The sequence below is a fragment of the Rhipicephalus sanguineus genome, chromosome 4 (assembly GCF_013339695.2).
Source record: "Rhipicephalus sanguineus isolate Rsan-2018 chromosome 4, BIME_Rsan_1.4, whole genome shotgun sequence".
NCBI classification, from domain to species: Eukaryota; Metazoa; Arthropoda; class Arachnida; order Ixodida; family Ixodidae; genus Rhipicephalus; species Rhipicephalus sanguineus.
The window spans coordinates 105,060,607-105,075,788 of NC_051179.1; the positions used below are offsets into that span (position 1 = coordinate 105,060,607).

The 15,182-nt window shown below is 44.9% G+C and overlaps 1 protein-coding gene across 1 annotated transcript in view; it reads left to right on the top strand.

The window, feature by feature from the left end:
- LOC119390512 (clustered mitochondria protein homolog) overlaps positions 1-15,182 on the top strand; it is a 90,656-nt gene that overhangs the window by 10,810 nt on the left and 64,664 nt on the right. The window contains exon 2 of the mRNA XM_037658126.2: positions 11,555-11,793. Coding sequence (XP_037514054.1) covers positions 11,555-11,793 — 239 coding nt within the window. The remainder of the gene's footprint in view (positions 1-11,554; positions 11,794-15,182) is intronic.

The window sequence follows — 15,182 nt, forward strand, 5'->3', positions numbered from 1 at the left end:
CCAAAAAATGCAGCATAGACAACTACTTGCTGATTGCTTTGCATGAAAGATTCCCACATGGCGTGGGATCTGCCGAATCGTTTTTGCATCGTATAGTGGAATTTGTTCAGAAGGCTGTTGAAAATCACTGCGTTTGTTTGAGCTTCTGCGTATGGGTATCAGTAGATTCAAGCAGTGTGGTGCCCTCTTTATGTGAGTAAAGTCAGCTTAGATTGATAGGTTGTTGCTTGAGAACCCCGTCGACATTAAGTTCGTCATCGTAGACTTGCTTTTCGAAGAGAAAATGGAGGCCAATGTTTCACTCCTGAATTATGCTCCGAATATTCAACACTCGAATGTGATGACAAGAATTTCAAAGTCCTTTTTCGTGCTTTGGCCACATTGCCTCAGAAAAACTTTTAAGGAACTTTGGCTCACTCTGAAAGCAGTGTAATCAAGTTTTACTGACAAAGAATCATGCAGGCCCTGACAGACACCATCATAATCTGTGATGTCGTGGCGACTTGGTATGCGAATTTCAAAGCGGCCGCACCACTTATATTTCGTTTTCTGCACATTTCCTGGCTTGCCAAGCGTCTTCTTGCATCAGGATGCGGGCTTTTTGTTCTGTCACAGGGTGATGTACTTGTGCGAAAGAAAGTTCTTTTTTTTTTAAGCGTTCCCTTAACCCGTTATTGCCCCTTGTTGCATATCTGCAACACCGAGTTCTGCGCCCTACTGATCGCGCGTATCCTAATGCATCGGTAAAAGTTGTCCATACTATCGTCCTTTGAGGGTTTTTCATTCCATGCAGTTACTTTTTTAGCCGCTTGGGGGCCAAAGTCGTCGTATCTGGAGTTTTCAAAATGGCTGCACCCACGCCGTCCGCGAGCTCCGCAAACAAGGTATCGTAAACTTTTTTATATGAGCCGTTAAGTGAACCTGCGCTGCTTTTTTCACTGAATGTGTGTTGAGGACACTCTAGGCACTAATCTAGAACGTAAAAGTTGGCTTTGCGCTTGCACTGTTCTAGAAAATATTTTTTGCACTTGGTGTGTTGCACATATGCAACGCTGGGCACTAAATGTCATAATTTCCGCTGTTGCAGATATGCAACATTACTTTTCTGCATGAAACGCGTTCTATATATCGTGGCGCGCATTCATGTAAAGTGTCGTTCTTAATATTTGTTCGCTAATTTTGCTCTTTTAACGATTTTTCAGGGATCTACTGCCATTTCAACCTCAGTGTTCTATTCTGTTCCAAAAGAGAGGCCGAAACGTTTTGTTCATGCAAGCCTGCTGGATGTTATCGACACTAATGAGATCGATTTTTCCGCTGATGAGAGAAGTGAAGATGAAGTGTCTGGAGACAGCACTGACGAAGAAGAGGCCGTCTCAACCGAGGTTGAAGAAGCTGAGGCAAGAGTTGCAAGCTCGTCAGATATGCCTCCGAGAGATCGGAAATCACGTAACGTGAAAAAGCGGTACACATGGGTGAAGAAAGATTTCGATAACCAAGCAGAGAGTTTCGAGAACGACTTTCCGCTGCCACCTGCAGAGCCGCTGAGCGCTCAGGAATACTTCGACATGTTTGTTTCTCGATCCATGCTAAAGGCTGTTGTGGATGAGAGCAACAGATACTACTTCCAGAAACACGGAACCGCCCTAAACCTCACTGTTGAAGAACTGACATCCGTGCTGGGCATGTTTTTCAGGATGGGACTCGTAAACATGCACAGGGTTCGTGCTTACTGGGAAAATGGAAGTAGATATGAATTAGTAGCCCAGGTAATGTCCCGTAACAGATTTGAAAAGATAACACGCCACCTGCATTTTTTTGATAATGAAGCGGCCAATGACAAAGTCAAAGAAGACAAGTGCTGGAAAGTGCGCCCATGGCTCTCTTCCTTGCTCAGCAACATGATTGCCTTGCCCCAAGAAAAAAAAAATCAGCGGTGGACGAAATCTTGATCCCCTTCCGTGGGCGCTGTTACATTCGTCAGTACATGCCAAATAAACCGAAGAGTAAATGGGGCCTGAAACTTTGGGCACGTTCGGGAGAATCAGGTCTGTGTTATGATTTTGATGTCTACCAACGCTGCAACAAAGGTTTTTATGGAAACCAGGATGGCTACCAGCTTGGGTTGGGAGCTGGTGTTGTGCTCCAGCTGTGTTCCGGCCTCCCCAAGCGAGACGACAATCTAGTTGTCGCTGACAACTTCTTCACTGGCCCTCAACTTGTAGAGGAACTTTCAAGAATGGGCATCTCTTATATCGGCACAGTACGTGAAAACAGAATCAGCTGCAGCTAGTTGATGGATGAAAAATTGATGAAGAAGCGAGGTCGGGGCACCTGTGATACTTCAGTCACCTCTTGCGACCAAAAGACAATGGTGGCAGTGAAGTGGCACGACAACCGCACTGTCACTCTTCTTTCGAACTGCATTGGTGCCGACCCTGTTACCTCCGTCAAAAGATGGGACAGCAAGGAAAAAAAGCACATCTTTGTCGATTGTCCAGCCATCATTCCTGCCTACAACAGATCGATGGGTGCCGTGGACCTTCTTGACAAAATGTGCTTCTCGTATCGTTTTTCTATTAGGTCAAAACGCTGGTACATGAATTTATTTTGGCACACGCTCAAAATCGCTGCTGTTAATGCATGGTTTATGCACAAGAGAATCCTCCAGCAGCACAAATTGCCGCCCACACCCTTGAGAGAATTCCTCTCTGAGCTCGCAACGAGCCTCATCTTGCTCAACAAGCGCCCACCAGGGCGCCCTTCAATTCAGAATGTCACGCCACTCAAGAAAGTGTGCTTAAATGTCCCTCGTGACGTCAGAAGAGACAGCAAAGAGCACTGGCCCACATGGAATGCAAGGCGGAACCGCTGCAAGGCATGCCCAGGGGGGTACACATATGTTTCTTGTTCCAAGTGTAAGGTGATGTTATGTTTGAACAAAGATCGTAACTGTTTTGTTAGTTTCCACCAGTAGGCTACAAACAGCCGTGCTTGAGCTTTGTACTGTCTTGGATTTGATAATGCGCCAAAAGGGACGGTGCCAATAAAAAGTTTGTTCACTTGGCTTGGCCTCAGACTTATACACTACTGCCCAGTGTTGCACATATGCAACATCTCATTATTAATTCACAGGCTATACCTTCATCTTTTTTATTGAACACTAGTACTCCCAGTGACTCTAGGAACAAGACCAAAAAATATTCTGAACATTGGAAGAGTGTTTCACATACTGGGAATTAATGGGTTAAATATTGAAGTGTAGTGTTGTATGGAGAGTCAGTTGAAAAATGCCGTCGGTAACCAGAAAACCCCTTTGGATTGACCCAGCACTTGCAACAGGAAACGTAGTAAAAACGCAACATAATGCACATCTGGAGAGCAAAGGGAAGATGAATAAGAGTCGTGTGGGCAATGCTAATATGACAACACACATATGTGTATATATCTGTGTATCATCTTTAATCATACTGCAACGACACAAACACCATGCTGACTGACATATGACACTGCATGCATCTAGAACAGCTTCCGTTTCTTGAGGAAACCTTTTTTTATCCTTTTTTTTCGTACGTCGTTATGTGCTAGAGATGTTCGAATTCTTAGGCATAGCCTTGGAGCATATCCATAAGCAAGATGTGTGTGTGTAGAAATAAAAAGTCGCAGTGAAAAACGTAACATTTATTCTCGCGTTTCAACCAGGGACCGGCTTTTATTAAAGATGAAATTTATGCATGGTGATCGAGTTTAATACACATTCCTGTAACACATACACAGATACACACAGTGTCGAAATTACAATAGTTAGGGTATCTATTTATGTATCATAGAAATGTGTATTGAAATTTGATCGCAGTTAACAAATTTCATCTTTGGTAAAAGCCAGTGCCCAGTTGAAATTCCAGAATAATTGTTACGTTTTCCATGTTGACTTTTTATTCATATCCTTTACAGAATAGCCAGGAAGCTTCTTGTGAAACTATATATATATATATATATATGAGACAGCATTGTAACACAGGACCAAGTAGGTAAAAGTTAAAAAACTCCAAGTACATAGGAAAAATAACTTGGTAATAACTGATGTTGCGGCCACGGGACTGGCCTTTATCAGAGTCTGCGATGAAAGCTGGTCCTTCGGCCAAAACGTCAGTTTTTACTGTGTTATTTTTCCTATGTACTTGAATTAACTATAAATTGTGCGTGTGTGTGTGTGTGCGTGCGTGTGCGCGCGCGCGCTCATACTTGCTTCCACGCTTCCAAAATCCTACAAGTGTCTTATTCACTTCTTGCACTTCACTGTACATGTATAAAAGTGAGGGTACTTGTAAGAGGTGTGAAAAAGTTCATTCACTGTCAGTTCACTTGATGTGAAAAACTAAAAAATGTAGCATGGTCGTGACAACTTAGGAAGAGGTGGGGGGGAGAAGAGGGGCCTCTACTATACAGCCCCTTCAAAGCACCCCTCCTCCCCTGTTGTGCGAGCACAGCTCTACGTAGCGTTTATTTCATGCGCATACGGGTCACTCTACCGCTTGGCAGCACCTAATCTCTCAGCCGTAAAACAGAGCGCTTACTTTCCTTCTTCGTTTGCTTATCAAGAAGAGTAGGCACGAGCTAGCTGTAGTAGAAGGGGAAGGGTATACGTTAATTGCCAGTGCTTTCAGACAGACGTGCGAGAAGTGGGAGAGCAGAAGAGTGCGCCCCCCGAGTCAACGTGATAACCTCCCAAGATAACCACGGGGCAAACAGGCATTCTATCTGTTCCCATCTCCTCCTCACTCTCTCCCTCTTTCTCTCTCTAGCTCTGTCCATCTTATCTCGGGCAGCCCCATGCTGGGTTGTCTAGCATCTCCTCCCATCTCCCTTGCTGTTGGAGTTTATTCTTGTCAGATCCTTTAAACACGTTATCACACTCTCGTGGCACAGCGGGGCTGCTGAACGAGGAGAACCTTGTCCGGCCGAGAGTAGTATGCGGTGAACGTTTGGTGGTTGGGCCAGTGTGTTGTAGCTCTGTTGGCTGCAACGATTGCGGTACTGTTGTGCGGTGAAAATCCTGTGCGCGAGGGAGCTTCCCCCCAAGATGTTGTTACTCGTGCCTCTGGAGGATGGAACGAGGAGGGTCGTGTACTTGAGTCAGGGCTGTCTCTTGAAGATGGCCACCGGAGAGTTGTTGGCAAGTGGCGGTAGCAGCACCGCGACGGGTGAGGAGTCTGTTGTTGGCAACTGAATTAGTGGTGTCGTACTTTCATTTTGTGTGCGTTTTCCTATGTGCGTATATGTTCATAGAACAGGTGAGGGGTTGCTGAGGTTCCGGTGGTGTGTGAGCAACACCCACTGCAGTGGTTAGTGGTTATCGTGCTCATCTGCTGACCCGAAGGTCACGGGATCGAATCCCGGCCGTGGCAGCCACATCTTGATGGAGGCACAGTGCTAGAGGCCTGTGTGCTTACATTTAGGCGCGCGTTAAAGAACCCCAGGGGGTCGAAATTTCCGCAGCCCTCCACTACGGCGTCCCTCATATTCATATTGTGGTTTTGGAACGTAAAACCCCAACAATTATTGTTGTTACCATTAGCAACGTGGCATGGAATGCTATAGAACGCAATCTTAGAGCCGAGAAATGAGCTGTGAAATGATTTGCTAATAATAGACGGGAAGTGAAGGGGATGTATGATGGGCTGCTGTTGTGGCTCTGGCATCTCTATAGAGAATGGTACGCAGCTGTTCAAACAAGGACAAGAACACATTGGTAATACAATACACTTGGAAACAAAGTAAAGCAAAGGCCGGTGAACTTCCAGCAGGTGCACTTGCTTTGCGTGTTGTACCGGAAAGGAGGAGTTGGTCCATTCATCTTCGCTTAATGTCAAAGTTGACAGAAGATAAGACAGCTCTCCGCACATTGCATATCTGTCTTTGTTGGTGACTTTCTCTGTGGACTTCGACTTTGCATGCTGACTTTGTTTGCCCGTGTCCTATTGAGGGCAAAACAGAGCTTATGCAGGACTTCAGTACTACTCTCGCTCGACATTATCTTAGAAAAACAAAAGAGAAGCCAAGACTACACTTCAAGTGGGATTTTATCTTGCAACACAGTTCTCTTTGTGTTCAGTCTTATCGTGTTTCATGCTGCTGCTCTTGTGAAAAAGAAAACACCTGTGGGGTCAAGAGATTTTGTTGTTTGATATATTTTGCAAGCGTTCCCTCTGGTGGTTGAGGAGCCCTTGCAAAAGAACGTCTGTTTCTTGTTGTTGCTTTTTTTCCTCCAAATATTAGCAGCTGTTTTTCCAATTACTGTATGCCATCGTTGTCCCATACGTGTGTTTGTATAGACTTCTGGTTGCTTAGTTATCTCCAGCTTTTAATTTCCCAAATATCCTAGCATCCTTACTATGCAGCAATGTTAGTCAGTGACAGAGCTTGTCGCCAGGAGCTTAAGCTTACTGCTGTTGTTTCTAATGGCAGAACTAAGCATTAGAAACAAATTTATTTAATGCCTGTTGCTACTCGAGTTCCCTGCCGTTCAAAAATTTTGAAGCCTTTGAATGAGAAAATTGTCTAGATTTACACTGCCATTTCCATTCATAAAGTGTGTACTGCGTGCGTGGCTGACAGCTGTTAATTAAAACTATCCTGAGCTGTGTGAATGTGCATGCATAGGGAGAAACACGTGCCCATAATTGTGTAAAACAAGAACATTGGTTGCTGGCTGTAGAAAGGAGGCAGTTTTACTGGCATTAGAAAAAAAATATGGCAAGTAGAGTAGCACAAAACGGATGGACATTTTGTGTTCTTTTTGAAGTGGGGGCTAACAATTGGGAGCCATCTCACTCCACATGCAAAGGATTTGCATTGTTGACTTCTGCAACTGTGGATAACTTTTGTTTGCAATACCTCCTCATAATTTTCCTTCGTTGCGGTTTGTACTTCAAACTTTTGTGATTCTTATTGTTATTGCTATCCTGAATTTGTTTCACATCATTGGCCGTGGCTCAGACAGAAAGTCAGTAGTGTTGCAAATGTGGTCCCCTTGAGATGTTTCTAGCTATGCAATTCCTTGTGGTGCATGCTCTGGCAAAAGTAAACAACTCAAGTCCGCTTTCTTTTTTTCTCTCTTTTTTCCTACTCGGAGGCAGTTGTCACTACCTCAGAGTAGGAAAAGTTTTCTATTCAGAGTTAGGAAAGAATCAGTTTTCCGTCACATGGTGATGTTCTAAATTCACAAAGTGCCATTCAGTGTGACTGAAGAGAACAAGGCAAGGTGATGTGCTAGTCAGTAGTAGCAATCCCTCAAAAGCGGAGAATCGCATGCAGCTTGACCGTTCATTGTTTACAGTGCAGCCAAGCCCAAATCCTTATGGTGCCATGGTGACTTTTTTTTTACTTTTTCTTGGACTGTGATAATATTATATGATGACTACAGCACTTGTATCTTGTCTACAGTCTTGCATGTTGAAGAGCGGTCACCAAGTTAGTGTGCCAGTTCTCGCTCAACCTCTCTTCTTCACTCGTACGAATCTAATGTCTCCAAGCACTATTTCAAATATTTGTTTCTGTTACTATTTATGAGCATAATATTTTTGCCGAACTTCTTGTTGCCACAGTGCAGTTGACTTGGACAAGACAGCCTAGTGTACTAAGGGCATCTCCAGTTGACACCTTGGTATTGACCATCTACAAAAAAAATGTGATTCAGAAACTCTCTGTACATGGAATGTCGTGTTTGGCTCCACTTGTTCACCAGAACTGTTGCGGATACTGTGAACATTAAAGAATGCCAGGTTACAAATCGAGAGCAGTGCAACAAAGCAAAGAACTTTTCTTTGCCATGTGCATCGTTCGTATACGGTAATATACAACTCGTTCACTAAAGCTCGTTGATTCTGATAGCCAGACAACGCATGTTCATTAAGCATTTGCGCCTAACCAACTCCACATTTAAATGCTTGATTCAAATCTCGACTTTTTTCGTGCATCTTCAGTATTGTGTGAACTCTATGGACATTTGGTGGAATGGCCTGCCTTATGGTGTTTTAACGTTTCAAATAAACGCACACGTCGAGTTCAGAATGCCGTCGCGATCAACAATGCCAAACGCGGCAGTGCTACAAGCCGCAGGCGTCCCTCAAATTCCAAAAAACAATCACTTCTCCTCTCCCATGCCTTTCGGCATTCCTCGTCCCCTCATCGTTTGCCATGGCATCAACATGTCGTCTGCTCGTCATCCACAACACCTGTTTGTCCACTCGCAGGTACGCGTGCTTGCTGCTCTTCCTCCTTGCATGGTGAGGAGGAGTGCTCAGCCAGAAGTAAAGTCCCTACATTTTTTTTCTCTGCTTCGTTAAGTAGTGACAACCATTGAACAGCTGCCTCATTGGGTAAAGCTTGTTTTCGGCAGCCATTTTCTTCCTAACTTTTTTCCAGCACCTGTGAAAAAGCGGGAGACGCGTCTCCCACTGACTAATGACGGGGGATTAGCGGGGGGACAGATGAGTGTTGCATTCGCATATTGTCCGCTGAAAGGTGCATGGCTAATGTACTTAAACGTGCGTGGCTTTGTAATTCTTCTAGGTTAGGAAGAACATGGCAGCAGTTGTCGCTACTTAGGTGAAAGTGAGACATCTAGGGACTTCAGCCAGGAGGGGAGACGAGCCAACGAACGAAACATAGCGAAGGAAAGAGTGAAACTAGCGAGGGCCCCTTTTGTATCATCAAACGCATGTAACTCCCGCCATTATGGCACTGTTTCGAAAAATTCTCATGGCTACGTATTCGTTGTCAACTCGTGCACAACTGCAACACCACAACTAAATTTCGACATCTGGTTGGTTTAGGGGTCTTAAAGAATGCCGAATTGTGTAGGCAACACGTGAAAACAGAGGAAAACAAAGAAATGAAAGGCCTATATGGTTATCCCTGGAACATTGTTACTGTAGGAATGGAATAATTGCAGTTAGGTACATGCCTAACTGTGTTATATGAAGTTGTATGTAGTCCACTTTGCGCCATAACATGGAATGTGCAATTAACAGTTTGTATGTTTGTTTTACATGTAAGCATTAGATGGCTGGCTCTCGGGAAGATCTGTCTTGTCACCAGGGTTGCCGCTGACTTTCCAGTCAATGTCTCCAAGCGACGTGCAAAAAGTCGCAAAAATCGCCATTTTTGTTCAAATTTAGCCAAAAATGTCGCCACTCTACATATGTGTGGCATGCCGAGTAATAAAAATAGAAAATTATGTGTAGCCCTGTAGAATACAGTACCATCCGTAACTCCTAAATTATACTGGCGTTTTCCAATGCCAGTGGCATCGCCAGCTTTATCATGGGAGTGCTGGAGTTGTCTGGTTCTCAGACTAGCAGTGAGATGGGCTTGTTGGTGCAAGGATTACGAGCCGTTATGAATGGAACGCTCATGATATTCTTCCATCGCAGTCTGCTCTTTGTAAAGGTGAAAATGTGGCAAACCTCGTGTGAAAAGCGCGACAGCGTTGTTTGTAGACAGCTTTATGTTCCCATACATGAATTAAAAGCTTTATTGAAGGTAATATGACAGAAGTCTTAAAGGAACCAATCATTAGTGATTCTTATACCTTTTGAGTACGAACTAATACGATACCGGGCACCACTGCCCATTTCTTAAATAAAACTTAAATGAAACTGAAATGTAACTTAAATGAAAGAATATAAAATGGTTTATAGCAGTTGTTTTTACTGCACATGCTCGCCGAGAACAGCGAAAAATGCCCGAGTAAATGTTTTTTTATTGCACACATGCCAGGCATCCGCCTCATGGCCATAAATATCCCTAGGTACTTGACCCCGACGCACTTACTGGGTATCACGAAAGGGACACTGTTGGTAAATGCTGGAAGCCCCAGGATAATTCGCCCTCATTTGGCGAAGAACTTCCTTCGAAACAGCATAGTTTGTCGACGCCTTTTACTGCAAACGAAGGCCACATTTGATCCCTAAGATGGACTTTAAAAGGTCCAACTTCATCTTATTGCGAAGTTCTGTGCTAGTCAAGGTGACATGAGAAAAGACTCCGCTTCAGCATTTGAGATCGGAAGTGTCAGGATCCCGATGGCTCTAATGGCGAGCGCTGAGAGAGAGCATACACCAGCAGCACCCCTGAATGCTAGCGCCTCATACCAAAAGCTTGTGGTGGAATTAGTTTCAGTTGAAGCGAATACAGAGCGAAGCAGTCTTTAGAAAAAGAGAGAGATGGCATGTGCAGCCTTCCTTCAGATAAATTAAACAATATCATTGCAGTGCAATCATACGTCCAATGATCAAACAACTTAATTACAAAGCAACGGAAATAACTTCATCGAAAGTACTGCGTGACCTTTACAGTGCCCGCACCACGCTTTCTGTGCGGTCAAGCTTACACTACACATTCGCCTCGGTGCAGTTTCTGAAGGCTGCCCAGAGAAGCCGACTCCTTGGTCTGCCAGAAAAGTATGTTAATAACAAAAATAAACTCTACATACAAAAGTGGGGGGGTACTGCAGCAGTGACGAAGTCGACAAGCTATTCAGAAAAGTTGGAGCTATGGTCGGAACACACGGCCTACCCATCGTCTAGCCACTTCAGAAGCGAAACTTTAGAGAAGTTTAAAGCACCTAAAGAACTTAGTCTAACACCACTGCCTCGCGGCATGTGAAGCAATCCGCTGACTTACATTTTGCTGGGAGTTTGCTGGGGGAGGCACCAGTACCTCCGGGATCTAGCTTAATTGAGGCGATCCCCATGAGAAACAGAATAAGTGTACTGGATTACGTGTAAAGTGTGCCTTCTACTGGTGAGTTCAATACCAAAAAAATAGAAAAAATGCCAATCATTCGTTGGAAAGACAATGAGCATAGAATGCACAACTCAGTCGAGACCTAAGCCGGAAATAGCCAAAAATTCGCCATGTCGCCACGCACAATTTTAGGTCGCCACGGGCTTCTCAAATTTGCCAATTTGGTGAAAAGTAGCCATTAGTGGCGGCCCTGCTTGTCACAGACAACCCTTGACATGGTGGGCGCATTCCGGACAGAGTGCAGTTGGGAGCCAACATGGGTTTATAATTGTAATAAAATTATACTCGGCTATGCTAGCAAGCTGCAGTGAGTGATGTCAGGCTACGTTGTACCACCACCAAAAAATATTTAATAGCCAGTTGAACATTGAGTGAACTGAAATTTAACACCGACCAGCAGCCATCGTACCCTGCCACCTTCACGTACACACGCTGGCATGTGCCACCCAACAGCAACAACAAGGCTGTATACATTCATAGACATGAACACTCAAACCTCGATATAACGAACATGGATATAACGAATTATCGGTTATAGCGAAGTGAATGAAGGATAGTCTTGTCATATATACAGTGTTACAATACATTTATAACGAAATTTCGATTATCACAAACTTATTTTCGTGTCAGATGCAACTTTGTCATAATGAGGTTTCAGTGTACTTGTGCTCTATGCTACAACTACCATGTGAGTTTGTACAAATTTTTTGTTTGTTTGTTTTTTGTTTTCCTGGTTGTGCAGAATCAAAGCCAGAAGCCATGACTGCCGCAGCGGAGGCAGATGCGTCCAGTCTTGGCTCGGCTGAGGACAGTGGCAAGGGTTCCTCGACCTCCGAGGAAGAAGATGGTGCTGTGCCCAAGCCGGACGCAGCTGCAGGAGAAGCCGCGTCGGAGACTGGTGGTCAGGAGCTCGTCTTTATCCAGGACACTGGATTCAATGTACGAATTCAGGCACCGGGATTGGAGACGTTCGACATTCAGGTGAGTGTTCTTATGCGTGGACTCTGTTATTATTGCGATAGAAATTATATGGACACTCTCTGCAGATTCTTGTTGTCGCCGTCATGTCCCGTATATGTAATATATAACAGGAACAAATAAAAATAATTCAGAAGAAAAATTTTCAAATGTGCGCAACTGGGGATTCGAACCTGCTGCTTTTCGCCGCGCAGTGCACTGCGTTAGACAATTGTGCCACGCAGTATACATCCTCCAGCATACTAACAGCGAGCTATTTATATAGTCGACGACTGATAATTCGGACTCCACGGGGAACGTAAATGAGTCCGAATAATCGAATGTCCGAAAAAACGAATGCGTAAGAAAAAAATACTTTTATTGACACTTCAGAATCCCGGTGGCCGAAAAAAGTTGTCAATGCGTTGCTGCCCGCACTTCCGCTTACGTGCAACCAAGTCCGCCTGCATCTCCGCCAGTGTGATGTGATCGCTGTACGATGACGAGCTGGTTTCGTTCGTGAAGGCAACGCGTCTGTGCGGCGCACTTAGCGGTCGCACAAAGAGGCAGCATGAATGGCGGCGCGGTGCATTTGGGTTCTCACCTATTAAATGCGTGCACTATGCATGCAACTGCACCAGGCCACACGCACTATCGAGCAGTTGACTGAAGATGCTTATCATAAGGCATGTCAGCGATTGAGCCGTACTGGCGCGTTTGCCCCCTGCCGCCATCACGCCTCCGTGCATTTCCACTGCTTATCTGTAAAGACATCGCCGCACGGCGCCGTGATAGTGGCCCCTTTGAATTTCCGGTCCGCTTCAACCCATAACACTTCGGCATCGCGACAAAGCTGACTTTTGGACTCTGCTACTGTTGCAAACAGGTCGACTCGCGAAAGCGCTGGTTCGAACCTACGAGATGATAGACGCGGCAGAGGTGGGGGCTTCAATTATTGCCTTTCGGACCTGCAGTTTGGGCAGAAAGTCCGAAAAATCGGACGCCGAAGAGTTTTAGCGTCCGAAATTCTTTACCATTGATGTCTATGGGGCTGGTGACAGTGCCACGAAAGCGTCCGAATTTTTGAGCATGTCCGGAAAATCGGGCGTCCGAAGAATCGGCAGTTGACTGTACACCAGCTACCGCTGGTGGTACGCAGAGCTCGGAAGTCCTTCAGCATGTTCATTATCACCCAAGATGGCGCAAAGGTCACACTTCTCTTGTGTTTGGTGGAGCAGCAGCATTTGAGAGTTGGGTCAAACGCACGGGACGCCATGTGTGGCAAAATTTATAAAATTGTACAGGACACAGGCCATGCTGCGTCATTGCCCGCACTGAGTTTGCATCATCTCGCTGACAGTCCACGCTAGTTTTTGATTTTTGGGTCTTGGGACAACGCGTGCGCAAAAGCCCAAGAGTGCCTTGAGTTCCGCGCATGCGCCCTGGTGGCTCGCATATTTCTTGGGTCCCGTAGCTTCTTGGGTGCCCAATTCTCAGACTCTCTTGTTTCACTGGAGTTGGGATGTGCGCCTCCGACTTGTACTTTGACATGCAGGACATGGTTGCTTGTGCTCGCGTGCTTATTTCTTGAGGGGGGAGGTTCGTACGTCTTGCAATTTCACCGCAAAGTTTGGGTTGAAGCTCTACACTGCACGAAGGTCCCTTCGCTCGCTGCAGCAGCCGCATTTGCGAATGGTGTGAGCTGCTAGCTAGAAGAGCCAAAGTAAGGGCTAGTTGAAGTAACAACTGTGACAGTTGTTAGCTTGCAGTTGTATACCTGTGCATTATTTTCATGCACCCTGTTTTGTGTTTCAGCAGTGCACTGCATGTGTTGAGCTGTGACAGTTGTTAGTTTGTGCTCGCCCTGTGTGTGTTATTTTCGTGTGTCCTTTGTGCTTGAGCAGCGTGCAGCAAGTTTCGAGCTTCTTGCCATTCTTCATGTAGCATTCCAATTTGTTGCTATCGCATTCATTGCTTTGCCCTTGTGTCATAACTGTGACTTTTTTTTTAGCTCTTAAATCTGTAAATTCATTTCAACCCCAGGCGGTTGAAATGAACCCACCATAGTGTGCCTCCTAAATATACTGTGGTTTAAGACATTGAAAAGGAAGCAGTGCGATTTCTTTCAGAGGGGACAGTGGTAAAGGAAACGACACGGACAAATGCTTACGTTGTTTGGCCACATAAAACTCTGGCATTTAATTTTTAAAACTTGTTTGCTTTCTTTTTTTTTTCCAACAATACAGGTGAAACTCGATTTAGCTAAGTGATGGGGATGCTCAAATAATTTCGTTAAATCGGGAATTTCGTAAAGTCAAGGAAGGGGTTTATTGGTCCTTCGAAATCTAAAATTGTAATGTAGCAGCACCCAAAAGCTACCACGGCATTGTTCCTGTCAGCAACCCATGCCTGCACATCTGAAAAGTCCACGAGGGTGGCCGGAGGCCGGCCCACACATAAGGGACACCATATCCGGGCGATGCAGGCCGGGTAGATGTTCGCATGGAGTTATGATCACCTACCGATAAACGATGACGCGGAGACCGAATGCAGTGACTGTGTGAGCAGGCTGAGAGTGAAATATGGGAGGCGGTGATCATTACTATCCGGTCGCGTAAACCGTGAAATAACCAAAGTAACCACCGCTGCCTCTAGCGCCACCCGGTACGTAAGAATGCTACTGGCTGCTGAGTCCATTGTTCTGTGCGTTCGCATGGCATGTGGCTCCGTCAAAGCAAAGCTAGGGCCATAACTATGGCACCTAGATGTTTTAACACAATAGCACTTAGAGGGCACACTCGAAGAGAAACCTTCCTCTCTCAAAGTTTCTTTAAAATCACCGCTTTTTCACTCAGTAATTTCAGGAAGAACTTTGTTAAATCGGTTTCGGTGGCCAGTTTAGTTCACTAAGTTGGGTTGATGACAACACTGAACCCCATAGGTATTTTCCATGGAATGAAAATTTATTCGTTAGATCAAGAACGTTGTAAAATTGAGTTTTGTTATATCGAGTTTTAACTGTATTGTAAGTGTGACCTTGAGAAAGTTGCCTCTAAAGAGACTCGCAGGAAGCAGAGATTAGAAAAATGCAAACACAACACGGGCAGTTTTGTGTTTCTTATCTGCTTTGTGTGTGCCTTTTTCACGGCAGTTAAGTCTCGTAGCAAGGGCCACCTAGGCCATAAACAAGTTCTTGTGTGCGACTTGCTCTAAACTTTAATTTTCAAGAATGGATATGACATGCTACATTACTGACATAGACAACTGTTAACAATGGACTGTGTGAATTTGCTGAAGAACAGCTTATCCAGCCTTGCATTTTGTGCTTCTATACCTTTTGTGTTTTACTAGACATTTGCCTTTCTTTGTGTTGCTACGTAAGTCCTTCTGTCCAATTAAATTCAGCTGTTAGT